The sequence below is a fragment of the Peromyscus leucopus genome, chromosome 5, assembly GCF_004664715.2.
Source record: "Peromyscus leucopus breed LL Stock chromosome 5, UCI_PerLeu_2.1, whole genome shotgun sequence".
Classification (NCBI taxonomy): Eukaryota; Metazoa; Chordata; class Mammalia; order Rodentia; family Cricetidae; genus Peromyscus; species Peromyscus leucopus.
In genome coordinates, this window is record NC_051067.1 from 139767934 (window position 1) to 139794119 (window position 26186).

The window sequence follows — 26186 nt, forward strand, 5'->3', positions numbered from 1 at the left end:
GTTAGGTAAATACCTAACTCATCTCTTTTGAATAACTGTTGCTCATGTCATATACAAAGTTCTCATTGTTGATGTATCACTTGCTACTGTACAAAATTTGTACAAAATCAATTTTGTTTTTTTATCATGTACAAACTTGAAATCATACACATTATTATTACTATGAAATATCTCTGTAGATTCCTTGGCATCTTCTGTGTAGAAAATCACACAATTTTCAGGCAGAAATAATTTTATTCTTTTCCAATTTACATGCCTTTTGTTTTTCTTGCCTGACTGCACCTGCTAGAACTCCCAACGCTATGTTAATTAAGAGATGAAAGTGGACGTTCTTGGCTTGTTCCTAATTTTAGGGAGAAGGCATTTGGTTGTTTACTGTTGGGTATAATGTTTGTAAAATTTCTTTATAAAGTTGAGAAAGTTCCTTTCTATTTCTTTCTCTGCGGGTTGTTATCATGAAGATGTGTTGAAATTTGTCAAGTGCTTTCTGTGCACTGGTTGATAAGATCATGTGGTTTTTCTTCCTTAGCAGTTTCTATGGTGAACTGTATTGATTCATGTTTGAATATGGAACCAGACTTGTGTACCTGAAATAAATTTCATGTGGTCATGGTATATAATTCTTTTTATAGGTTGTTAAGTTCTACTTGATAATATTTTAAAGATTTTTTTGTCCATATTTATGAATGATGTTGGGCTGTAACTAAGGTCTTTTATTTCTCGTTAGTTCCTAGCTGCTCAGGCAGCTCAGTCTCCTTTTTGTTCTCACAAAGCGTAAGAGCTTTGTGGGGGAGCAGGCTGGCCTGTCAGTTGAACTCAGGTGACTTCCTCTTTGGCTTATTTTTTATTTTATTCTTTATTATTATTATTTTTTGTGTGTGATAATGTTCCTTCACCCATTTCAGGAAGCAGTCTTGGCTCTTTCAGAGCTCAGTATGCACATTAACTCTCTTGGCAAGAATATTGCCCTTAACATGCTTGTTTACAACAATGTCAACAAGATGCTGAATGATACCTTAGATTTTTACCATAGTAAACCTTTTGGGATATTCCTTTTGGCACCATACCCATCTCCTTGCTATCAAGGACATCACCTTTCTTGTAGACTTGCATGCATGTGACCACAGGAATACCTCCATGTTGCCTCTCTTTTCTCCCTTTGTGTTTGCTGTTTTGTTCAGTTACTGGAAGATGGCTGCTCCAGATGAAAAAGGGTGTGGCTTTTTTATTGTACTACCTTTATCCAGTTTCAGTGTCAGACTTCATAAAATGAACCGGAAGTATTTCTTTCTTTTCTGTTTTATGAAGGGGGCAGTACTGAGCTGAAGTTAATTCTTCTTTAAACATTTGGTAGAGTTCTCCAAACACTGTTTGTTATATTGAATTTAAAAATCAGGAATACATATTATTAACAGTGGCAAGATGATTTAAACTACCTCTTTTTTTTTTTTTTGTTGTGTTTGTACATATGAGTATGGCTGCATGTGCATGTGTGTGAGCTTGGGTGTTGAGGCCGAAGTCTGTCATGGAGTATTTTCCTCAATTGCTCTTCATGTTATTATTAGTTTTTAAGATTTGATTCTTCTTATTTTATGTGTATGGGCATTTTATCTGCGTCTATGACTTTGTACCACTTGTGTGTCAGATGCCCACAGTGTTACAGATTAGTGTGAGCTACCATGTGGATTCTGGGAATTGAACCCTGGTCATCTGGAAGAGTAGCCAGTGCTCTTAACTACTGACCCATCTCTCTAGCCCCCCTCTATGGTATTTTATAAATTAAAAATATATTAGCATATAAGGTATCAGATATCATTATGAGATTTTTGAACAAAATGTGTCTTGGTATATTCTTCTCCCCCCCTTCTCGGTCCCCTTTGTCACCCTCTCCCACCTCCGGTTCTTTTTTCCCCTTCATGTCCCGTGTGTCAGTCTGCCTACTTCTGACTGTACCCATTAACCTTTCTTGGTCTGTCTAGTCTTTCAGGTTTTAACCAATTTACACACACACACACACACACACACACACACACACACACACACACACCCAGGCTGGATCCACATTTGAGAGAGAACATGCGGTTTTTGTCTTTGTGAGTTAGAGTCACCTTGCTTAATATATTTTCCTTTCCAGATCCATCTATTTTCCTGTGAATTTATTTTTCTTTATAGCTGAATAAGATTCCCTTGTGAATATGGACCACGTTTTCATTACCCATTCATTTGTGGATGGGCATCTAAGATGGTCCCATTTCTTAGTTATTGTGAACAGAGCAGCAATGAACATGGATGTGTAGGTGTGTCTGTGGTAGGATGTGGAGTCCTTTGGGTAAACACAGCTCGGTCATATGGTGGTTCTACTTTAATTTTTAAAATAAACCGCGACACTGACTTCTATAATGTCCGCACAAGCACTCCTGCCCACAGAGAATAAGAGTCCTCTTTCCCCACATCCTTGCTAGCATTTGTCATGGGATTTCTTGATGGTTATTTTGAAAGGGATGAGGTAGTATCTTAAAGTGATTTTAATTTGCACTTCCCTGATAGCTAGGTTGGTTAATGCTTTCAAAATACTCATTGACCATTTGTGTTTCTTCTTTAGCAAACTATCTGTTCATTTCTCTAGCTCGTTTATTGATTTTTAATTGTTGCAGCTCATTTTAAGTTTGGGTATTAGTCCTCTGCCTGAAGTACAGCGGGTAAGGATGTCCTCTCACTTTGTGACTGTGTGTGTTCTGATGATGGTTTCAGATTTCATCTGATTCCATCTGTTTACTCTTGGGGCTGGTTCCTGTGCTGTTGGATTTCTGTTCAGAGAGTTCTTACCTAAATCTCTATCTTGAGGTGTATTTCCTAGGCTTTCTTCCAGCAGTTTCAGCATTTCAGATTTTAAATTAAGGTATTTGATCCACTTTGAGCTGATTTTGTAGAGGGAGAAAGATAGGGATCAAATTACAGCCTTCTGTAGGTGGATATCAGGGTTCTGAGCATCATTTGTCAAATAGGCTTTTTTTTTTTAACTACTGCATGTTTTAGATACCTTTTCAAAAGATAAATGGCCATAACTTTGCCCGATTATTACAGATACTTTATTCTGTTTCATTGGTATATATATTTGTTTTTATATCGATACCAGAATGTTTTTGTCACATTCTGCAGTATAATTCAAGTTACTGTGATACTTCCAGCTCTATTCTTTCTCCTTAGGATCCATTTGGCTTTTCATGCATTCATATGCATTCTTGCATTTTTTTCTAGTTCTGTGAGAAGACATTGGAATTGCATTTAATCTGTAGATGATTTTTGGTACCACTTCAGGCTAGGCCTGGAGGTGTTAGGCACTGGTGGAGTAAGGGGGGCAGATGCAGCAGGCTGACGGGTACAGAGCCTGTGTCCAGGGCCAAGCTTAGAGTTTGGAGACATTACAAGTTGGACTCTCCAGCCTGGGCCCATGCATTAGATATGTAAAACATGCTAGGTCTGGGGGTTGGCGAGGGTGCAGGCAGACTAGGGTCAGGTAGACTCCTCAGGCTGGGTCAAGCACAGTTTGTGTGGCCCAGGCTGGACCTGGCAGTTGGATATGGCTTGGGCAGACTTGGGCTCAGAAGACCCAACAGGTTAGGCTGGCACTCAGAATGTGAGCCCAAGGCCAAACCTGGAGTTTGGGATTGTTTCAGGCCAGGGTCACCAGACTCCTCTCTGGTTTGTTTGCTTGCTTTTTAATATGAGTGTGTAGAGCTACACACTGTTCTCTTGGGTGTGTTTCAGAGGTTTTGCTAGGTTGCATTCTTATTTTCATTTGATTCTAGGCTTTAAAAACAACAACTTTTGCACATTTATTTTAAAAGATTTTTTAAAAACAAGTTTGGTGTAGATGAGTGTTTTGGCTGCAGGTGTGCCTGTACACCACGTGTGTGCCTGGTGTCCACGGAAGTCAGGAGAGGGCATTAGATCCCTTGGAACTGGAGTTGTTATGGGCAGTTGTGAGCCACCATGTGGATGCTGGGAATCGAACCCAGGTCTTCTGCAAGGATAACAAATGCTCTTAAACATTGAGCTATTTCTTCTGTCCAGTTCTAGGAATTCTAAGTATCCTCTCTGACTTCAACGACCCACTATTCATTTAAAGCTGTATTGTTCAGTTTCTAAGTAGTTTTTTAAATTACCCTTGCTGTTGACTTCTCCTTTTATTCTACTGTGATCTGATAGGAAACAAGGGATTTTATAATTTTTTTATGTATTATTTAAGGATTGTTTTGTAACCTATGATGTTATCATAGGTTACAAAATGTGCTGCCGTGAAGGATGTGCATTGTCTGCTGGGTGTGATATGCTGGCAAGTCTAATTGATCTATGGTATAATTTCTCTCTGAAATGTCTTGGTTTTAGTTTGGAAGAGCTGACTAATTATGAGAGTTGTGTTGTGAACTTTCCCTGTGTGTCAGGACTTTTATATGTGATATTTATGCCTTGTTGAGTTTATTTTATGAAAATGGGGTTCCAAAATTTGGTGCATGTTTACAATTGTTATACCTTTTTGATGGATTGTTCCTTTTATTAATATATAGTGGCCTTCTTTAGCTCTTCTGTTTAGGTCTTATTTGAAGTTGACTTTATCAGGTACAAGAATAGCTATGCCTGCTACAGCTTCTGTTTGCTTGGTAGCTTGACCTCTATCTTTTGATAGTCAGGCTTTGGATGTCTTTGTTTTCTAAGTGTAGTTCCTGGAGATAGAAGGTAGTTAGTTGTTCTTGTTTTTTAACCCAGTTGGTTAGTTTAAGTGGTTTTTTTCTAAAGCAGTGAGTTGAGGCTGTTTACATTTAATGTTATTATTGAAAAGTTTTCTATTTCCTAATAATTTGTTAGGTGATGTTCTGGTTTGCTGAATTACTGGTGTTTCTTCTGTCCGTTCCTTTTATGGAATATATATGCTGTCATGTGTTCATGTAGAGGAAACTTTCTTCTTCCCTGTATAATATTCCTAAATGAATTTTTTGCAGGGTTTGCTTGGTCATCATGCATTTCTTAATTTGTGTTTGTTTGGAAATATATTGACCTTCTAGTCAGTTTTAAAGGCAGCTTTGCTCGCTATCATACTCTTGGTTCACTGTTTTGTATCAGAGCTCAAAACACATTGTTCCATGCTTTTCTGTATTTTAGAGTTCCTATGAAAGGCTTGAGGTTTTCCTGACACTTATGTCTTTGTGTATGAGTTAGTTTTTTTTTCTGTACCACATTTATTACTGTATACTTGACATCTTGGCTATTATATGTTATGGAAAAGTTCTCTGGTAAGGTCTGTTTGAAGTTTAAATGCTTCTTGTGCCTGGATGCCTACTTCTGTTTCCAGATTTGGGAATTTGTCTGTTTTAATTTCCCTGAAAAGTTTCTGTATTCCTTTTGACTCTATCTCAGCTCCTTCCTCTATACCATGGATCAGGTCTGGCCTCCTTAACATATCCTAGACATTTGGAAATATTGATGATGTTTATTAATTTCCCCTATTATCTATGTCTATATATGTTATTGTCTCTAATTTGTCCTTTACCCATGAAATTTATCTTTCTGCATGATCTTGTCAATTGATAATGTTTTCTGATATGATTTTTTTATTTGGTTGAGAATTTCTTTCATTTAATTATTTCCATTTGACTCTATTTTTGGTGTTACAATTTCATTTTCCTCAAATTTTGAACATTTCTCCTCAAACTTACTAATTGTTGCATTCACTTGGAGACTGTCTTGTTGAGACTTGGACAAATTTCTTTAGTTCATGCATCTCTTTGAATCAGTTATATGGTCATTAATTTCAGCTATCTCTGTAGTTTTGGATTACACTTTAGGGACGTTGGGATAGGTCATGTGTCATGCTTTGTGTTTCTTTGTCATGTTTTACATACCTGTTGGAATAGACTTCTCACTCAATTTTAACTTCCCCTTCTTCCAACTTTATTTGATTGTTTCATTTTTCTGTGTCTGCTTTTTTTTTTTTTTTTAAAAAAAAAACTGGTCTTCTTTCTTTCTTTCTTTTTTTATTTTATGTGCATTGGTGTTCTTCCATGGATGTCTGGTCCCCTTGAACTGGAGTTACAGACAGTTGTGAGCTGCCATATGGGTGCTGGGAATTGAACCTATGTCCTCTGGAAGAAGAGTCAGCACTCTTAACTGCTGAGCTATCTCTCCAGACCCTTCTGTGTCTGCTTAGAGGGCTGTCTGCATGAAGTTCAGCTGTGGAGTGAAGACAAGCTTGGTCCTGATTCCTGGCTGAGTTTGCTGAGGTGTTCTGGTCTTGGCTAGGTGGCCGCAGGATCAGGGGCAGGTGATAACCAGGGCAAGCAGATGGAGTAAAGCTTCTCAGCCCTGAAGTGAACTCTGGTGCCATTGGAGTCAGAACCCATTCCCATAGTGGACTCTGGAAATAAACCCAGATCCAGAGCTGAACTCAGACTGTTGGAGTCAGAACCTTGCTCCTCACTAACTCCCAGGACCACTGGAATTCGAGCCCTGGTCCTGAGGTAAACTGTTGGGTCTACTAGAGTCAAAATGATCTGTTTTGTAACAGCTGTGTTGTAGCAGTTAAGTTAGCAGTTTGTGTTCTGCAATGAATTTGTCCATCTTTCTACATTGTCAGGTTTATGTGTATGGCATTATTCATAGTTTTCATAATCCTTTTGATATCTGTTATGTCTATAGAATGGCCCGTTTCATTCCTAATCTTGGTAATTTGTCTTGATTTCTTTCTCTGTCTTGATAGATGTCTAGTTATTTCTTTGTTGCTATGATAAAAATACTCTTGACAAAAGCAACTTGAAGAATAAGGAATTTATCTGGGCGGGTGTGTGTGTCACAGTTCCAGGGAATAATTAATGGTGGAGAAGGCGTGGCATTAGGATCTTGAGGCAGCTGGTCACAGAGCATCCACAGTCGGGGAGCAGTCCTCAGGTTGCTTTCTCCTTAGACACAGTCTGAGATCCCAACCTCAGGAAGGGTACCATCTTTGAGCAACCTAATCAAGATACTCCTTCACAAGCATGCCCAGATGTCTTCTTCCCAGGTCCTTTTAGATTTTGTGAAACTGACAATTGAGAATAACTGTCACATGAGGATTTTGTCATTTTTCCTTATTCATTGATTTTTCTCTAATAATATTCTTTATTCAATCACACTAATTTATGCTCCCATTTTTATTACCCTTCTGCTCCTTACTTCAAGGTTTTTTTTTTTGTTATCCCCATTTTGCTCACTATACATAGGTCCTGAAGGGACTGACTTGTTGTTTAGAGACATTTCTTCCCCTTTAACATGTGTGAATTCAGCACTTTAACTCTTTCTTTTGGTACTGATGTAGCCATGCCCCACAAATTTTGTGATGCTGTATTTCCATTTGTATCCTGTTCAATGTAGTTTGTAAAATTTTTCTCTTGAAATTTGTTCTTTAATCTATGGATTATTTAGAACTGTTCTTAAATTTCAGATTTTTAGTCATCTTCCTATTGTCTATGATCAGTTTCTAGATTGGTTTTACTATGTTTAGGTGACATACTCTGATGATGTTAATCACTTTACATTTGTTGCAGTGCGATTTTTTTGACCTATGTATTTCTTAGTACATACCCCAGAGGCACTCTGAAGAATGCATATTCTGTGGTTGTTGGGTGATCTATAATTTACTGGATTTTATTTGATAGTGTTCAGCTCCTTTTTATTCTTGCTGATTTTCTTTTTAGTTGTTCTCTTTTATGTGGGTTATTTAAAATACCAAACTGCTGATATTAATAGTAATAATGCATTAACTTCATAAAGTGCTTTCTAGTTGTCAAACATTCTAGGTCTTTTGTTTGTATTACATTATTCAACCCTCCTAGCAGCCCTGTATGTTACATAGCATTATTATCCACATGTTGGTAAGCTTTAGAGAGGTTAAATGATGTACTGCTAGGGTTGTATAACTCACGTGCTCCTAAAATGCTATGTGATCTGCTCTATCAGAGCAGAGGGTTGATTTAGCTTTTCTTGTAGTTAGTTCACTTTTGAGCAAGGATGCAAATGTCGCCATGGTAGCTGTGCAGTAAGTCCCACCAAGGTGTGGTAGCCAGCCTCAAATGCGAGCCGTGCTGATACTTCCCTCTTGGTATTCATACCTTGTGTAATCTCTTTCTTTTGAGTATGCCTTTGATCTCATGTCTCCCCCTTCCAGTGTATGGAATTTTGCAAAGTGAAGGGAGGCCCCATTTGAGACTTGATTTCAACACGACTCATTTCTAATTTGGGCATCCTTTCTCGTCCCCTCTGTCCTACATGTTCTGAGGGAAGCCAGTCCATGTCTATGTTCCAAGCTCCCTTAGGGAGGGAGACCCATGTGGCAAGGAACTGATATTAGAGGTTGACAGCCAATGAGGGGTCTAAGGTCCTCAGTAGCCATGAATGAACTTAGAAGCACATCCTCTCTTTTAATCCACACATCTTCATGACTGAGTCCCCAAGTGACTGCAGCTCTGTAAGGGATCCCAAGCTGGAGGCATCCAGCTGAGCTCAGTGAGATTGCTGATCCACTGAAACTGAGAAATCAATGATGACTGTTGTAAGCTAATGAGTTTTAGGAAAATGTATCTAAGAAAGGCAGACAACAATAGCAAGGAGCCAGGCTTTGGGAACCACAGATCTGGGTAAAATGTAAGAAAAGAGACTTATTCAGTATCCTGAATGTCTCCTTGGGAAGACATCACTTATAGGATTCTTCTGACCCAACAAGATGGCACCGCTATGCCTGTCACTGAGGATTTAAGAAAAGGACAGAATTAGTGCAAAGGAGATGATGGAGTAATGTTTGGTAGCTTTAACCTATTTAAACCTTGACAGTCCTGCATCTCCTGTCCCCAAACCAGTATCAGTGGGAAATAAAGTTTCAAAGACAGATGAATATATTTTGCTTTAAATGAGCGAGTCATATAAATATTGACCTTGTGGCCCCATTTCTCCTGCAAAGACACTGGAGGATGACTCCTAGAGCTCTTCTTGTCTGCTTCTGATTATTACCTTGGTTCAGATGGAGAAATGTTAGGTGATAAGTGGAGGAACAGATGGCAGTGGTGACCAGGGAGAGTGAATGGGAGGGAGGGTTGTGGAGACAACCACAGACTGTGCGAAGTCAGCCTTGTACAGGATTGAGGAAGGAGCAGCGTTCTCTTACCCACCTTTGTGGTGATGGATCCTGAGCTTATGTGAAGCTTCTTGCTCCTTTTTTTTGTTTTTTTCTTGTTTGGCTTTATGGTACTACAGATCAAACCCAGGAACTTTATTTTTAAATTCCTTCCATAATACACAGAGCCATATTCTATGAACAATAGATGTTCCATACTTAACCATTTTTTCTCTTTCTGTGCCCAAATTTGAAACATCAGGTGTCCTTTTGTTAAAGTAAACACTTGAGTATTTGATATATTAATAGAGTTAACAATTTCTTATTCATGTTTGCATTTGTTTTTAGTGGGGTCCAAAGGTGTTTAAAGGAATGTAGGTTATTCAATAATTTGAAGAAGAAAAGTTAGTACTGCTTATTTTGTAATAGCTATAAAATTAAGAATACTTTTGCAAGTTTGGTTATGGGAGAGAGAAATATGTTGCAAATTTAGTGCGTCTGGACACTTGCAAAACATGAAATATATTCTGTAATGCCTATGAGAGCCCTCAAAGTCACAATTTCCACTTCAGTCGGTGAAATATGACTGAAGTGCATTTGAGCACCCTTTGTATCTGTAATGGCTTCCTGTAAGTACAGGACTAGCAAACCTCCATTTCTTTAGGCTCCTTCCCTCTTGTTACCATTAGTTATTGGCTTTCTCTTAAGATTTTCCCTACCCCCACAAAAATAAAAACCCCTATAAATCAAGATTTAAGAAAGCTCCCAACAATGAAAGTCATTGCATTCTGGGAATGCCAGCCCTCTCAGTAAGGGAGTTCAGTGGGTTCAAGATTCAAACAGCATTTGGATATTAGACATCCTTATGAGTCATCAGCTGTCAAAACCACCTTAAAAAGAAAACGGACACTGAGAATGATCAGTCACAGATGCCAGGGATCTCTTGGTCTCCAAATTACAGCAGGTTTACAGCGGGAGGGAACGATTGGCCATTTGCTCACCGCTTTGCTGTTTTAGCACAGGTGAGGTCATTTTTGAAAGAGAAGCAAAAGGATAGAACTTTCTCAGCTGAAGATAACAGAAGAGCCGCTCTAGATCTCCACGAATTCCACTGTTAGACTTTTACTACTCATTTGCTGCTATGGCTGGCTCCTAATTTGCCTCAGATTCAGAAAAGTTCTGAACCCAGCTGTTTTTGTCTGCTTTTTGAGATAGCATAGCATGTAGTGCAGGCTGGCCTTGAGCACTCTACACAGCTGAGGATGACCTTAAACTTCTGGTCCTCCTGCCTCAATCTCCCAAATGCAAGGATTGCAGATGTGCAGCACCAGTTTATGTGGCATTGGGGGTCAAATCCAGAGTCTGATGCATGCTGGGTACAAGCAGGCTATCAACTGGATTCATCCCTAAAACCTTCCTACCCCAGCTTTTTAATTGGGGCAGATGGCTCTACCTTTGGAGGACAGAGGTAAGTTGATCCAGGGCCATGGAGGGCTTTCTCAGCATGAAAGCACCCCACAGAATCAAGGTATTGCCATTCAATCAGGTATTGCTGTTCCCAAATCCCCACTTTATTTCTTGAGCAGAACAAAAGCCCATGGGACTCCGGACTGGCTGGAACCGACACTCTGCAAAGGGTCTCACTTACTTCTCTTGCAAACCACTGACAAAAGGCAGGACCGATCCATTCTCTTGCATGAATGCCACAGTCTATCCAGACAGCTCTTTTGTAGGCTCGTGACTTTCTGCCCAGCTGAAAACAAGAGGATTCATAGTCACCAACTCAGGCTTTTATTTTTGGATCCACTGACCAGCATAATTTAATAAGGGCTCAGCATAATTCTTCACTATGGTTTTGTTTATTAGGTAACACATTAAAAAGATAAAGAGATTTCCTGTCTTCCTTGGAAGCCCTGGCTTGCTTATGCAGAAACAATAAATTTATTGCCTCAATACAATCAAAGAATTAGAAAATACACAAGGAAAATGGCGATCCCTAAAGTAGTTCACTGGCTCTGTTTTTTTAAATTTTTTAAAAATTTTACAATTAATTTAATTAATTTTTTTTTTACATATCAGCCTCGGATTCCCATCCTTCCCCCCCCCCCTGCCCTCCTCCCAAACCACTCCCCATTCCCACCTCCTCCAAGGCAAGGACTCCCCTGGGGATTCAGCTCAGCCTGGTAGATTCAGTCCAGGCAGGCCCAGTCCCCTCCTCCCTTCACCCAGGCTGACAAAGTGTCCCAGCATAGGCCCCAGGTTCCAAACAGCCAGCTCATGCACTAAGGACAGGTCCGGGCTCCACTGCCTGGGGGCCTCCCAAACAGTTCAAGCTAATCAACTGTCTCACTTATCCAGAGGGCCTGATCCAGTTCCATGGGGGCTCCTCAGCTATTGGTTCATAGTTCATGTGTTTCCACTAGTTTGGCTATTTGTCCCTGTGCTTTTTCCAATCATGGTCTCGATATCTCTTGATCATATAATCCCTCCTCTCTCACGAAGATTGGACTCCTGGAGCTCCACCTGGGGCCTGGTGCATCTGCTTCCCTTAGTCACTGGATGAGATTTCTAGCACGGCAGTTAGGGTATTTGGCCATCCTATCACCAGAGTAGGTCAGTTCGGTCTGTCTCTCGACCATTGCCAGTAGTCTATTGTGGAGGTATCTTTGTGGATTTCTGGGGACCTCTCTAGCACTTTGCTTCTTCCTATTGCTATGGGGTCTTCATTTATCATGGTGTCTCTTTCCTTGTTCTCCTTCTCTGTTCTTGATCCAGTTGTGATCTCCTGCTCCCCGAAGCTGTCTTTCCCCCCTTAACCCTTTCCCTCATGTCCAGTTTGCTCACGTAGATCTCATCCATTTCTCTGTCATTGGGCGATCCCTGTGTCTTTCTTGGGGTCCTGTTTTCTAGGTAGCCTCCCTGGAGTTGTGAGTAGCAGTCTAGTCATCTTTGTTTTACATCTAGTATCCTCCTATGAGTGAGTACATATCATGTTTGTCTTTCTGAGTCTGGGTTACCTCACTCAGGATGATTTCTTCTAGATCCATCCGTTTGGCACTACCTCTGTTTTAATGTCATAATTACTGAAATAAAAAGCAGAATTTCCTCCTTCCCCTTTTCTTCTCTTTCCCTCCTTACCATGCCTACCAGAAGGTTCTGAGGGATATTGCTTAAAGCATTATGCTTTATAGGCAAATTACAGCCAAACATCACAAAATAGAAAAATAAAACTTGATCTGTGGAATCAAAGGGCCAATTAAAATCCCCCTGACTATGCCAATATTACTTTAAATATGGTTTCTAACCCAGGCATTGGTAGACATCACTTGGCAATCTATTCATAAGGGATAGTACTTTCATTCACCCACCAATTCACTTGACCAACATTCTGGGAAGTGCTTCTCAGCGTCAGACATCAGGCTCAGCTCTGGAGATTCAGAGATGAACAGATAAGAGATGTTTGTGCTGGTGAGAAGGGAGATGTGAGAACAACCATTCCAACTTCAGGATGTGAATGTCCACATGTTACTGTGGGAACATGGCGTGTTTCCTCAAATTCTTGTGGGGAATAAAAGGAGGCTTAAATATTTAAGCAAGACAGGAAGACTGCTTAGAAAACAAGTCACAGGAAGACATGTAAAGCTCAAAAGAATCTGAGGACACTGTATTTGAGGAAGGAACAGCAAATGAAGCTGAACAGCAGTAGGGAACTAATGGAGTCCCCAGGTGCTGTGTAGAAGGGATGAAGCTACACCTCATGTTCTATGATCTCCCTCCCCTCCCTTCTCCCTTCTTTCCTCTTGCTCCATCCCTCTCCTCTCCCCAAATGTATGTGCTTGCTTCAGAAAGTTGTCCCTGACAACAGTGTGAAGTGTGGGTTAGAGGATGGGTTCACACTGACAGCAGTGTGGAGGGTGGGTTCACACTGACAGCAGTGTGGAGGGTGGGTTCACACTGACAGCAGTGTGGAGGGTGAGTTCACACTGACAGCAGTGTGGAGGGTGAGTTCACACTGACAGCAGTGTGGAGGGTGAGTTCACACTGACAGCAGTGTGGAGGGTGAGTTCACACTGACAGCAGTGTGGAGGGTGGGTTCACACTGACAGCAGTGTGGAGGGTAGGTTCACACTGACAGCAGTGTGGAGGGTGAGTTCACACTGACTGCAGTGTGGAGGGTGGGTTCACACTGACAGCAGTGTGGAGGGTGAGTTCACACTGACTGCAGTGTGGAGGATGGGTTCACACTGACAGCAGTGTGGAGGATGAGTTCACACTGACAGCAGTGTGGAGGGTGGGTTCACACTGACAGCAGTGTGGAGGGTGAGTTCACACTGACAGCAGTGTGGAGGATGGGTTAGAGGATGAGTTCACACTGACTGCAGTGTGGAGGGTGGGTTCTCACTGACAGCAGTGTGGAGGGTGGGTTCACACTGACAGCAGTGTGGAGGATGAGTTCACACTGACAGCAGTGTGGAGGGTGGGTTCACACTGACAGCAGTGTGGAGGGTGAGTTCACACTGACAGCAGTGTGGAGGGTGAGTTCACACTGACAGCAGTGTGGAGGGTGGGTTCACACTGACAGCAGTGTGGAGGGTGAGTTCACACTGACAACTGTGTGGAGGGTGGGTTCACACTGACAGCAGTGTGGAGGATGAGTTCACACTGACAGCTGTGTGGAGGGTGAGTTCACACTGACAGCAGTGTGGAGGGTGGGTTCACACTGACAGCAGTGTGGAGGGTGGGTTCACACTGACAGCAGTGTGGAGGGTGGGTTCACACTGACAGCAGTGTGGAGGGTGAGTTCACACTGACTGCAGTGTGGAGGGTGAGTTCACACTGACTGCAGTGTGGAGGATGGGTTCACACTGACAGCAGTGTGGAGGGTGAGTTCACACTGACAACTGTGTGGAGGATGGGTTCACACTGACTGCAGTGTGGAGGATGGGTTCACACTGACAGCAGTGTGGAGGGTGAATTCACACTGACTGCAGTGTGGAGGATGAGTTCACACTGACAGCAGTGTGGAGGGTGGGTTCACACTGACAGCAGTGTGGAGGATGAGTTCACACTGACAGCAGTGTGGAGGGTGAGTTCACACTGACAGCAGTGTGGAGGGTGGGTTCACACTGACAGCAGTGTGGAGGGTGGGTTCACACTGACAGCAGTGTGGAGGGTGAGTTCACACTGACAGCAGTGTGGAGGGTGGGTTCACACTGACAGCAGTGTGGAGGGTGAGTTCACACTGACAGCAGTGTGGAGGAGGAGTTCACACTGACAGCAGTGTGGAGGGTGAGTTCACACTGACAGCAGTGTGGAGGGTGAGTTCACACTGACAGCAGTGTGGAGGGTGAGTTCACACTGACAGCAGTGTGGAGGGTGAGTTCACACTGACAGCAGTGTGGAGGGTGGGTTAGAGGATGGGTTCACACTGACAGCAGTGTGGGGGGTGGGTTCACACTGACAGCAGTGTGGAGGGTGGGTTAGAGGATGGGTTCACACTGACAGCAGTGTGGAGGGTGGGTTAGAGGATGGGAGGGACAAGCATGGAGACTGAAGCACAAGCCTGGCATTGAGGTCACTATTGAAATAGTCCAGGGCGAACAGACCCAGAGGTAAACTCAGGCAACAGCAGTGAAGACAGAAGAGCGGGAAAGAGTTTCAAAGAACTGTCAATTTTTGAAGGTAAATTGAAAGTGGGGGATTGCAACGTAAAGAAAAATTTAGGGAGACACATTTCAAGCTGGGAAGATAATGGTGTCACGACAAGTCTCAGGAGCTTTCGTGAATTTCTAAGTGAAAGTGTCCTGCATGAATTTAAAGCTCTACAAACTAGATAGAACGATCTAGGATGATTTCAGCTCTGGGTCAGATGAGACCATTTGGATGGAGTTTGTAGCGTGAAAGCAGAGCTGAGAGAAGAGTGGGAATGGCCAGAACCTTAGGAGTAGACGAGGAAAGAGGAGCCAGTGAACGACCTGGAGGATGGCTAGCCAGTGAAGACAGCACCGAGTCCCCAGAGGAATTTTAAAGAAGTCCTGGGGGAAAGGGCCAGTGAATCAACGTCCGAAGGAGAGGCAAGGAAGGAGATGGTGATCAGGTAAATGTTGTTAGAAGCCTACCTAAGAAGAGGAGAACTGGAGGGTCAGAATGTGTGATTAACAGGGGGAGGCAAAGACTAACTTCTTCACATTTATCAAGTTTTGATTGGTTCATCGGAAGTAGCACCAGCCCATAAGCACCAAGAACTCTGCATCTCAGAAACAGTATCCCCTGGAATATTCAAAGACCATGATTAAACCTGGCTCAAAAATTCAAGGCAGTTTCCCTTAAGTCAGCAAGATGATGTTAGATATGAGACTCTGTGAAAGACATTTTCATTTCCTCTCACAAGTCAAAGGGAAGGAGATACGTATTTTGTGTTAACATTTTATCCTTCTCACCTGTAAAATAAAGAGAGGCCTTCCTTCATACGATCTTCCAATAGAGAACACCTGAACGAGGCCTGGTTGAGTTTGGTTCAGATGGTGCATCCAGTTCTGAATCTGAAGGCAGATCAGGAAAACTTAGTCGGAGTTCCTCCCGACACACGGTCTTTTAGAGAGCACACCAGGACAAAAAGACAACAGTGGCTTCAAATTCCAAGAACACACAGGGAGTAAAACCAGGAAGGGACCCCCACCGCCTGCTTTTAGTTTCCTTTAGGATACTTAAATGGTGATCTGTTTTCTCTACTGACAGCCAGGAGTGTAGGTCTTCTTGTTGTTACCTGTTGAAAAGATACCTTTCACTATCGTTACACCAGGATCGTCATGGCAGTGTTTGACAGAAAACTGACTGATGTGCTCTGGCTTTTTTGTTTGTTTTGGTTTTTTCAAGGCAGGGTTTCTCTGTGTAGCCCTGGCTATCCTGGAACTCACTCTGTAGACCAGGCTGGCCTCTGCCTCCGGAGTGTCGGGATTAAAGGATTTTGCTGCCACTGCCTGGCATGGCTTCCTTTTGAAAAACTCAAATTAATTTCCACTTTTCCACAGGTGTTAAAGAGGAAAAGAAAGGAAGAAAGGAAAAAAAAAAACCCAGCTTCTGAAAAACCCTCCAAATTACTTGAGAGCCACTGAAGTCTCATATATTGTAGTTTGAAACAGAGCAGAAGCTATCGGGAAGAGTCTTATCCACATCTAAGGTTATTCTGCTGGCCACTGGAAGGCATATTCTGCATAATTCCTCTAGAGGAGTGCACGCTTGCATCAGTCCATTCACACACACTTAGCCTTCATCAGAGGAAGGCATATTTGAGATGGATAAATAAGGTGCTGAGGAAGATAGGTGACATGTCTGACTTAAAAGCCCTGCAGGCAATAAAGAAGTCACATGGAAGGGTCCCACTGTTCCATGATGTGAGAGGGTCTGTGCTGAAAGAATATACAAATATATTTTCGGAAGTACTCATATTTTCCTTTTATTCTTATGTATTTTAACAAGCAGGAGGTATATATGTATATGTGTATATATATGCACATACATGGCTGCATATATTTTTGAAATTTGACTTTCTTCTAGAGTATGTCAATATGCTTTCCATACGTCAACTTATCTGAAGCCTTTTATTGCTTATAATTTCAAGCTTCTAGAAAGTATACTGAGACATGGAAATATGCAAAAGGGATTTTGAAAGGAGAATTATCTTCAGTGAAAAATACTCTTAATAATATAGTAGAATCTCATTAATTTTGTGTCTGGAATTCCTTTGTTCAGTGTAGAGAAAACATGGAAGAATATATATCTCTTTATTCTGTGACAATTTCTCTAGTTGGAGGACTCTATTTGCCTGCATTGGGGAGATAGTAGTGAACACAGTAGACACTTGGTCCTCATAGAACATGCAGTTTATTAGCACAGAGGGTATCACGCCACAGTTGTAGCATGACCTGTGAATGGTGTTACATTTGTGTGCCATGGGGAGACACTGGTATTTGGGGAGCAGAGGCTTCTATGTAGCCCAGCAGAACAGAAAGAATGAATTGCTTGTTTTAGCTAGAATGTGAAGAATAGTACGTGGTCAGGTAAAGACTCAATTCGAGTGTGGCAGTGAGGACAAGTTGATGTGAGTTTTCCGTGTGGATTAAATGACTGTATGGGCAGAGGTCTAGAGGTGCCAATGATGCAGGCTGGCTGTTGGGAGGTCTGACATTTGCAAAGGTGCAAGACTAGTATGAAAGCTACTATGTCCCTCAGCCAACGCACTGTCCTCGAACTCTGGCCAGCTATGTTCCTTCCATGGCTTTCTAGTTAAGGTCTTTATAGCCCTGATTTTAACAACAATTAACTCATTGTTTGTGTATTTCCCTTGTCCTTTATGGGGCTTATTAGGGGGAAGCAAGAGAGATGCAAATTATTTTGCTACTTCTTTTAATAAAAGTATTTTTTATTTTATGTGTATGTGTGCTTTGCCTGCATGTGTGGACATGTACTCCATGCTATAAACCATCTTTCTGGGGAGGCCAGAAGAGGGCATTAGGCTCCCTGGAAGTGGAGTCACAGACAGTTATGAGCTGCCATGTAGATGCTGGGACCCAAATGAACCAGGGTTCTCTGCAAGAGCAGCAAGTGCTCTATTTGGCCAAGACATCTTTCTGCCCCATTATTTTAATACTCCTTATTTAGCAGTAAAAGGACCAATGGAGAGATGTGTGAAGGAAGGGGCCCGAAGTCTATAGTATTCTTTATGTCCTTCCAGAGCCTGTATCTCTGTTTTCACAGTTCTCTCTGCTCTTTATACCAAAGTGACAAAGATGAACTTGAAAAAACAAAATCAAATAGAACCCAACATTAAAAGGTCCCTTGATTACATACGTCTTCTAAGGAGTGATACACCTCATAGTTGTAGTCAGACAGGGACCTTCTGTTTCTCTGCGTGTGCAAGCTGTTTTCATTTTCCACAGCTTTCTGAAGATCTTCTATGAGGACCCTGGATTTGAAATAGCAGACATGATGAAGAAGTAAGCCAAGAGCATGCAAAAATCAGGCAATGCCAGAGGAGAATCACACACAGAATAAACTAGCATGGGAGTGTCCCAGTGTGAGAGGAAAACAGAGAGCAGAGGGTAGCATTTCTAAAAATTCCGAATGTTGAGAAAATGTGCTTTTTCAGGAAACAAAAACTGTTAAAATAAATGTTATAATGAATTTAAAGTGTAAAATTATAGTCAGATGTCCCTAAATAATAGTAGTGCTGTAATAATAGCGGCCATGGAGTGACCATCTATAACCATGCAACAGTAGCTGTGCATACTCACTGCTTACCATGGGCCAGACGCCCTGCTATGTGCTTGATCCTTGGTAACAACCTTTGTGTTGGATTCTATTGTTTCCATCTTATAAATGAGGATCCTGAGACTCTACAGGGTCAAGAATATGCCATTGTTATTCTAACGCAAAGACAGAATCTGAGCTTGGGATGTGAACTCAAATTCTCATCTTGTGACCTCAAGTCCAGTGTGGCATAATGGAAACGGAGCCATGGCTGCTCTGGACGCCCTCTCCACATCTTCTTTCCCAAAGTCTCTCTGCTCACATGCCATCATCCAGAATCCAGGGAAGAGACAGGTTGGGAGGAGGAGCTTTAGTTCTCAAGAGGAAACTAACAAAGGTGGGAAAAGCGATCTCATTGTCCCACTCAGAATTCCACGGAAGAGAAGCTCTGTTCTGAAAACTGGATGCATTTGGAAGCTGGAGGCTGAGGCCAGCTCAGGGATGGCAGGCCCATTGCTGTGGTGGAACCAGCTTCAGGAAGAACCATCCATGTTGTTGATGTGGCATCTGAGCTTGAGTAGAGGTATGTCTTAAGAGTGCTACTGGCCACCACTCACTAGAATGGCACAGAGAGACGGGCTCTTTGTTCATCTGCAAGATTTCCAGATGTTAGAGAGACCTTTGGTGATTGTTCTCACTGTGGCAGGTGCCTTAAGAGCTTTGTTCTTATATTTTATTGTCCAAAATAGAACCTGAGCTTATAGGGTAAATTCCATTAAACAACACGTGGTGGCATCTCTAGGTGACATTTTGGCTAATCTATGTAAGTCACTTAATGGAAAGAATTATCATATACTGAATACATACTCTTTGGTCCCTAAGTGAAAAAACAATTTACTTGGGCATCAGGCACCAAGGACTGACTGACTTGTTATTTCATGAGTACACCACTGCAGACTGAACACCTAATCAGAAATGTACTACTGACTTATTCCTTTTGTTTTACTTTTGTGTTTTGCTGTTGGAGACATCAGACGAGGTGAGGTGGCAGAGGATTTCTTAGTTTTCTTGGTAGCTGTGGTAGCTCAAAACCGTGAGTGCCATGTAACTGGTCAAGCTGAACATCTTCACTATCCGCAGTTGTCTTCTCCCCGGAGATAGGAAGTTATGGGGAATGGGTGCCTGGCCTAAACCACTGCAATATCACTGAGGCAGATTTTAGGAGTCAGTAAGAGCTCTGTCAACATCTAAGGTTCCCTGTTCTTGGAGAGCACTTGGATAGTCAGGAAGGAGTTGGGTTTGATTAGGAGAGATATAGTCATAAACTCTCCATATTCCAGGGGCTGCAGGCAAACTTCAGGTGTGTTTGCCTTGTGTGGACTTCTTTTCTGTCCTATAAATGAAGATTAGAGAGTCTGTCTCATCCAGCACACTCCAGGAGGAAATCCTTTTGAATGTCCAACTTGAAAGGGTCTCGGGGGTGGGGCCCCTTGTTACAGTGACTTCAGCAAACTGGCACAGGCCTCTGGAGCCACTGAGACTGGGTCTACTACAGGCTCTAAGAGGCCAATCTTAAATTAGAGAACAGTTGTAATATGGAAGCCCAACTCCACTGTCTTGTCAAGTAGTTGAGTAGAAACCAACTGGTTCCCCAAATGACCTTTCTAAACCATTGTATTTTGTTAGTTTTTATGGCTGATTGTGATTTTCTTATTACATTTATTTATTTGTGTGGATGTGTGTGAATGAGTGCTCACCGTGGTGTGTGTGTGTGTGTGTGTGTGTGTGTGTGTGTGTGTGTGTGTAGGTCAAAGGTCAACTTGAGGCCGTTGTTATCCTCTTCCACCATGGGCTCGAACATAGGTTGTCAGGAATGGCAGCAGGCTCCTTTACACATTGAGCCATCTTGCTGGTCCTGGTTTTGATTCTTATCTCAACTGGGCACAGCCCTATAATGGTGACAAGAACTATCAAAACTTTTTCAAATGATGTCATTCCTTATTGTAAAACTACCTACCCCCCAGTTCTCAGGCTAGGGGAGGGCTTTCAAAATGGAAATTGCATTGCCAATTTTTACAGGTATTTATAAAGTGTCTTTTTGTAACGGCAGAATGAGTCATCTCATTGAGAGGGTTGACCACCCAGGGGCCAGAAACAATGAGTCACATTACTTCTGCTTTACAGATCACTATAGTGATACATTCTGTACAGCTATACAGAGTAAATGATAATCTTTTGAAAATACCCTAGGCTACAATAATAAAAGTCAATTAAAATGATTTCTACCTACTGTGCCTACAGAATTTAATTGACTCTTATGTGTTATTATCTTGGGACTAACAAAATGAGTAATTTTAAGTGATTGTTCTTCATGAGGAAACAACTGATTTAAAACACTTATTTTTTCCCCCTTTATTCTCCATGACATGAAGTGTGATATTTTTTTCTATACCAGTCCCACATGAACTATAGTTAATGGCAGAAAATATAGACTTGTTAAACTAACTGGTATGTTCTTTTCTACTGAACAATAATTAATGGAGCATGTGAGTTGTTACTGTGCACCTATAGATATAATTACCAAGCTCTTTCCCACTAGGTATTCAGAGTATCAAAGCACGCCTTCTGAGCTATGAAGTGAAGAAAATGTGAGTGATATGAACAATGGTTTTCTGCACAGACTATTCTAGAAGCTCAGACCAAATACTTTCTTATAAGAAGCATGCCAGTGCTTTAATAAGCCGGGGATATTTTTCCATTTGTGTGACCTTGATCTTGTCACCAGCCACAGACTTTCTTTTCTAGGATTCATAACTTTCCTTAGCCCACATTTAACCTACATTTTGTCAGAATAGCCTTCCTTCTCGTCTGTCCCCCTCAGGCACATTATGTTGATTACAATGTAAAGATCTTCTCATCTTCCTTGATTCTTCTGTGTTCTCCCACAATTTCTCCTAGAATCTCCCCCGTCTTTATCCAGACTAGATACTCCTGATAAACCCTTGAACAAGTATTCACTGGGATCCTCCCCTTCCTCACCACACCAACCTTTCTATGCTCCTATCTACCAGACCATCAGCCTCTATCAATGTTATGTTCTCCTCTCAGCAGCAATCCGTCTGTTGGTTCTTACTTCTGTTTTCTCTTGGCAACATCCTTTAGAATCTGCTTCTCGACATCTTATAAAGAATTTTGTTTCTTCAGAAGACCACCAGCTGAGTTTTCCTTCAAATTATGGACTCACCTCTCTACTATCTCTTTTTTTTGAAGGGGGGGGGTAGTCGGTGGGGGACCGGGGTCTTGCTTTGTGGCTCAAACTGGCCTAGAACTCACCATGTACTCTGGATTGTCTTAGAATTTGTAATCCTCCTGTCTCAGTCTCCAGACTACTGGTATTACAGGCATGTACCGCGAAGGCTGGCTCTATTATCTGAAATTGACCCACATTTATTCCTTCCATGTTAGGAGATAAAGTCTGTTTCCTACTGTTCAAACCTCTCTAGCATCACCAGCGTCTCCTTTCTTAATGATCCTTCCCCCCCACCCCACGCCCCAGGCTGTAGACATGCCAAGTTTCTGCTTCTGGCCCATATCTCAAGTCTTCTGAGTGGTCATTGATGCTGTATGTCTTGGTGGTCATTCCTTGCCCTCTTCTCCCCCCTTATTGTAACTGCTAGGAGGCGACTGCTCTGCATTTGTGGGCCTCACCCTCCCGTCACCTTCCTGTTTTCCATTCCTCACAACTGAATCTCTCCATCAACGTCAGCAACATAGCTTCCGTTGGTGCCTCTCTTGTTAGGTACCACTGCAGTTGTGAACAACCTCACTCTCTGAAATCATTCTTTTCTTCTTGACTCCCGTAACTGTCCCAATAGACTCTCTTCTGCTACAACGCTCCACTTAGAACCATCTGAATATGCTCGTCTTTTCACATCTGTCTGCTCAGTCTCTTCCAAGCTAGAAAACTTAGCATCCTCCTCTGACTTTTCTCTTTTCTACGCTCCAACCGAGTGGAGAGCCTGGGTAGTTTTACCCCTCGAAGATTGGAAGCCTCCGCTTGCTATCCTGACTGTTTCTGTCTTCGGCTATTGCAGTTCCATCCACAAATACAGGGCACTTTTGCTTCTATCCTCCAGGGGGCAGCACCACCCATAGCAGTGTGGGCTCCTCCCCCATGAGGAAAGGATCCTTCTTCCCTCTGCATACTTTCTCTCTGCCACCTCATCTGTCCCCCCACCCCCTTTTTTTCTGACACTGGCCCTCCGTGCCGCCTTCCTTTGCTTGCCTTGTCCCCCAGGTCTGGCAGATGCCCAGTCTTATCCTGTGTTCTCTGCTGCTAACCAGGATCCTGCAGGAAACCATTTCATCTCTGCCTTCCCTTTGGCTTTTTAGCACTGCTAAGTGTCTCCTCTTTCTTTATTCAGTAAGAGACTGTCTTAGCATTGGTGACTTATTTTGCTAGCAGTGAAATAAAGGTGTCTTTGTGGTTGTTCCTTTCCCTCATTAGACAAATAAGTTCTTCAAACACGATATACACACTTTTATTGCCTCCCTTTCAGAAGTTCTTGATAAACAACCTGGATATAGTCACTATTCAGTTGCATTTAATACAAATAAAATTTGTAGCAAATAAAACAGAATGCTTACTTGTACTGGATGTGGGCTTCCTGGAGGAAGGCTAGCAGGGTTCTGGAAGCATTGTGGGGAATATGGAGATCCGTGACTGTCCCCTCTGACACATAGGAGATACTGCTGGGCTGCCACAGGTCCACCTACAGTGCAGGAACCAACCTATAATTCATATGTAGTGTGGGTGGGAAAATCCATGTCACCGTGGCAAGCACATTACCTTGTTTGAATACAGTAACGGCAAACACATGCAGAGTAGACTCAATGCTTACACCTCCAGGGTTAAATATGATCTGGCTTGAATTTGTGCCCTGAACTTCATCAGAGTCATAGAATTTGATGTTAATTCACAGCACATTTTAAGTCACAAGGTAAAAAAATGGGGTGAAGGTTTAAAAATTCCTTTTTTACATTTATTGTATAAATATTTGAATAACTTTGAGAAGGAGAAAGATACAAACCATCCCCTTTCCTGCCACATAAGGAAACTGTGGTTCACGCATTTGATAGCCCTCCCCTACGTGTACAGTGCTGAAATAGAGGCTTTCCCTGTGGGGACAAAGAGTCTCCCTGCTTTCCCTGAAGCAGCTGATCCCTCCACTAGCTTGCAAGGGCAAATCTGAGCCAGCTCACAAACCAGTCCGTGGTTGTGAGCAAACAGAAGTGTGGGGCTGGGAGGGCCGCTGGGAGGTCATTCTGTCCATCTGTCAGCCCTGGGCAAGGACACAGCTAGGTCTGTATCACACTGTCCCCAGTGACAGGTCTTCAGAAGGGAGACAAATCTTAATTTAACTCAGCCATGTCTAACAAGATTGTCAGGCATTTTCTTCATCCTTTATGCTAATGCATAGTTTCATTTTTTTCCCTGTTCCCTTCTTTACTGAGGCTGGTTCTTTCCCTTTATAAGAGGCTTACTGGTACTACCTCCACTCAGCTTTGTATATTAGAAGCCTTTAACCAGACTTGTCATGTCTTTAACCCATAGCAGAACTTGATTTTTGGTAATTAGACTAACCATTTGCTGCCAAAGGGTACAAGGAAATTCCCCTTTGTCAAGGGGCTGAGAGCTATAGGTACACAAAATGATAAGAATCATCACTCTGGGCATAAGTCTATAGATGCTATTTTTTTTTTTAGATATATGCTAAAATAGAATCCTCATCCCACAAAAAAGAGTGTCTTGTGCACTGGAAAGTACCGTGGAAATAATAAACTATAGGTGAGGTTTAATGCTTGAGAGGCTGAGGTAGGAGGACCATGAACTTGAGAGCAACCCAGGCTAGACCCTGTCACAAACAAATAAGCAAACAACAATAACAACAAATCCCTAGGTTATCAGAAAGCATTTGAACTAATGGGTAATAAACAAAAAGTAATGTATAAAATCAGGAATCTGGCCACATCAGGTTTATAAGATTTTATGACATATAAAAATCAGTGGTAGTTTTTGCTTCTTTAAATTCTGAAGCTAGCCCTCAATGTTTCATTATAGAATATGCATGCATACATGTAAATATACTTTGTTCTCATCCATTCCCTTTCCTTGAATCCCCCTGCTTCTTGCTGGCCCTTTTCCTTTCCTCAAATAGTTGTCCCTTCTGCTTTCATGTTACATGTATTCTATTTTGCTCTAACCCCCTCCATAAGATGCTTTCTTACTCTCTCATGATCCCCCCTTTTACCCCGAGTACCTATACCCACCCCCAACCTCACATATATAGTTTTTTTTTTTAATATGAGAGTATGTGGTATTTTTCTTTCCGAATGTGGTTTACTTTTCCTAAAATAATGATCTTCAGTCCCATTAATTTTTCTATGTGTGCCATGGTTTCATTTTCACTCATGAAAATTCATTATTTTTCATTTTACTATGAAAAAAGTCTTATTGTGTTTACGTGACATGTTTTCCTACCCATTCATTTGTTTGTGGGCATCTAGTCTGGTTCCATTTCTTAGATGCTATGAGTAGCCATCTCTGGGGTGTGTTGCTGTGAAGTCTTTTGGGCATATATGTGGAAGTGGTGCAGCTGAGTGGTTTGGGAGATCTAGTTGAGGTTTTCTTTTTTGGAACTTCCACAATAATTTCCATGGCAGCTGCCTAAGTTTACATTCTCAAATATATAAGAAACCCCAAAGCTTAACACCAGCCACTGTAGTAAAAGAAGAAACACAATTGAAGGCTGGGCAAATGATCTGAATAGATGCTTCCCCGAAGAAGAAACACAAATGGCCAACGAATGGTTCATATCCAAAGGAAAGGACATCAGCATGATGGAGATGCCTATATCTCCATGTTTACCACAACGCTGTTACAGCAGCTAACACTGATTCCCCTCAACAGAGGGGTGGATAAGATGTCCCACACATATACAATGGGATGCTAGTTAGCCAGAAAGAAGAATGAACTCTGTTACTTGCAGCAAAATGCATGGAACTAAAAGATACTGTGTTAAATGAAGCAAGCTATATGTGGAAGTTAACAATGTCACCCTAAATGTGGAATAGTGATTATTAGGGACTAGGAAGAATGTGGGGGATGGATAAAGTGAGGCTGGGTAAACGGGTACCAGAACAGTCATGTAGAAGGAGTAAGTTCACTGTTTCACAATACAGAGGGTGAGTATGGCTTGCAATACCTATTCTATACTTTATGAAGATCTAGAAGAGAAACGAAGGGCTCCAAACCTGAACTGATGAGATCAAAGTGCTACTTGTTCCACCTTGATCAGTGCATGTTGTATACATGCACACTGAACCCCATTAATATGGACATTTAATACAGGCATAAAAGTTAAGCAACAGATATGATTTATCATTGCTATTTGAAATGTGAGGAGTGAGATGTAGCTAGAACAAAGTTCTACTTGATGTTTTTAGTTAAGATGAAGATCAGCCTGAGACTACTTATTCAGGAAGAGCTGAGTGCAGAGATGGATTTGAGGATTCAGGATGGGGAGCAAGGAATAAAATCAAGATGATGAATAGAGCAGGGATGCTTCCTAGCACACAGGCCAGCAGCTGGATGGGAAGTCTCTAGAGTGACAGGCACAAATTCAAGCTCCATGCTTGAGTGCACGTGTGACGTGGGTGAGTTCCCTAACCTCTCCGGCTCTCACATTCTCTGCTGGCAAAATCAAACTGATGAACCAATCCCCTTGATAAACAGTGT

The 26186-nt window shown here is 42.0% G+C and overlaps 1 protein-coding gene across 1 annotated transcript in view; it reads right to left on the reverse strand.

Moving 5' to 3' along the window:
* Positions 1 to 26186, reverse strand: part of Cpa6 (carboxypeptidase A6) — a 186927-nt gene that overhangs the window by 88848 nt on the left and 71893 nt on the right. The window contains exons 3-6 of the mRNA XM_037206486.1: positions 23036 to 23160; positions 17990 to 18104; positions 15580 to 15681; positions 10788 to 10892 (exon numbers count right to left, since the gene is read on the reverse strand). Coding sequence (XP_037062381.1) covers positions 10788 to 10892; positions 15580 to 15681; positions 17990 to 18104; positions 23036 to 23160 — 447 coding nt within the window. The remainder of the gene's footprint in view (positions 1 to 10787; positions 10893 to 15579; positions 15682 to 17989; positions 18105 to 23035; positions 23161 to 26186) is intronic.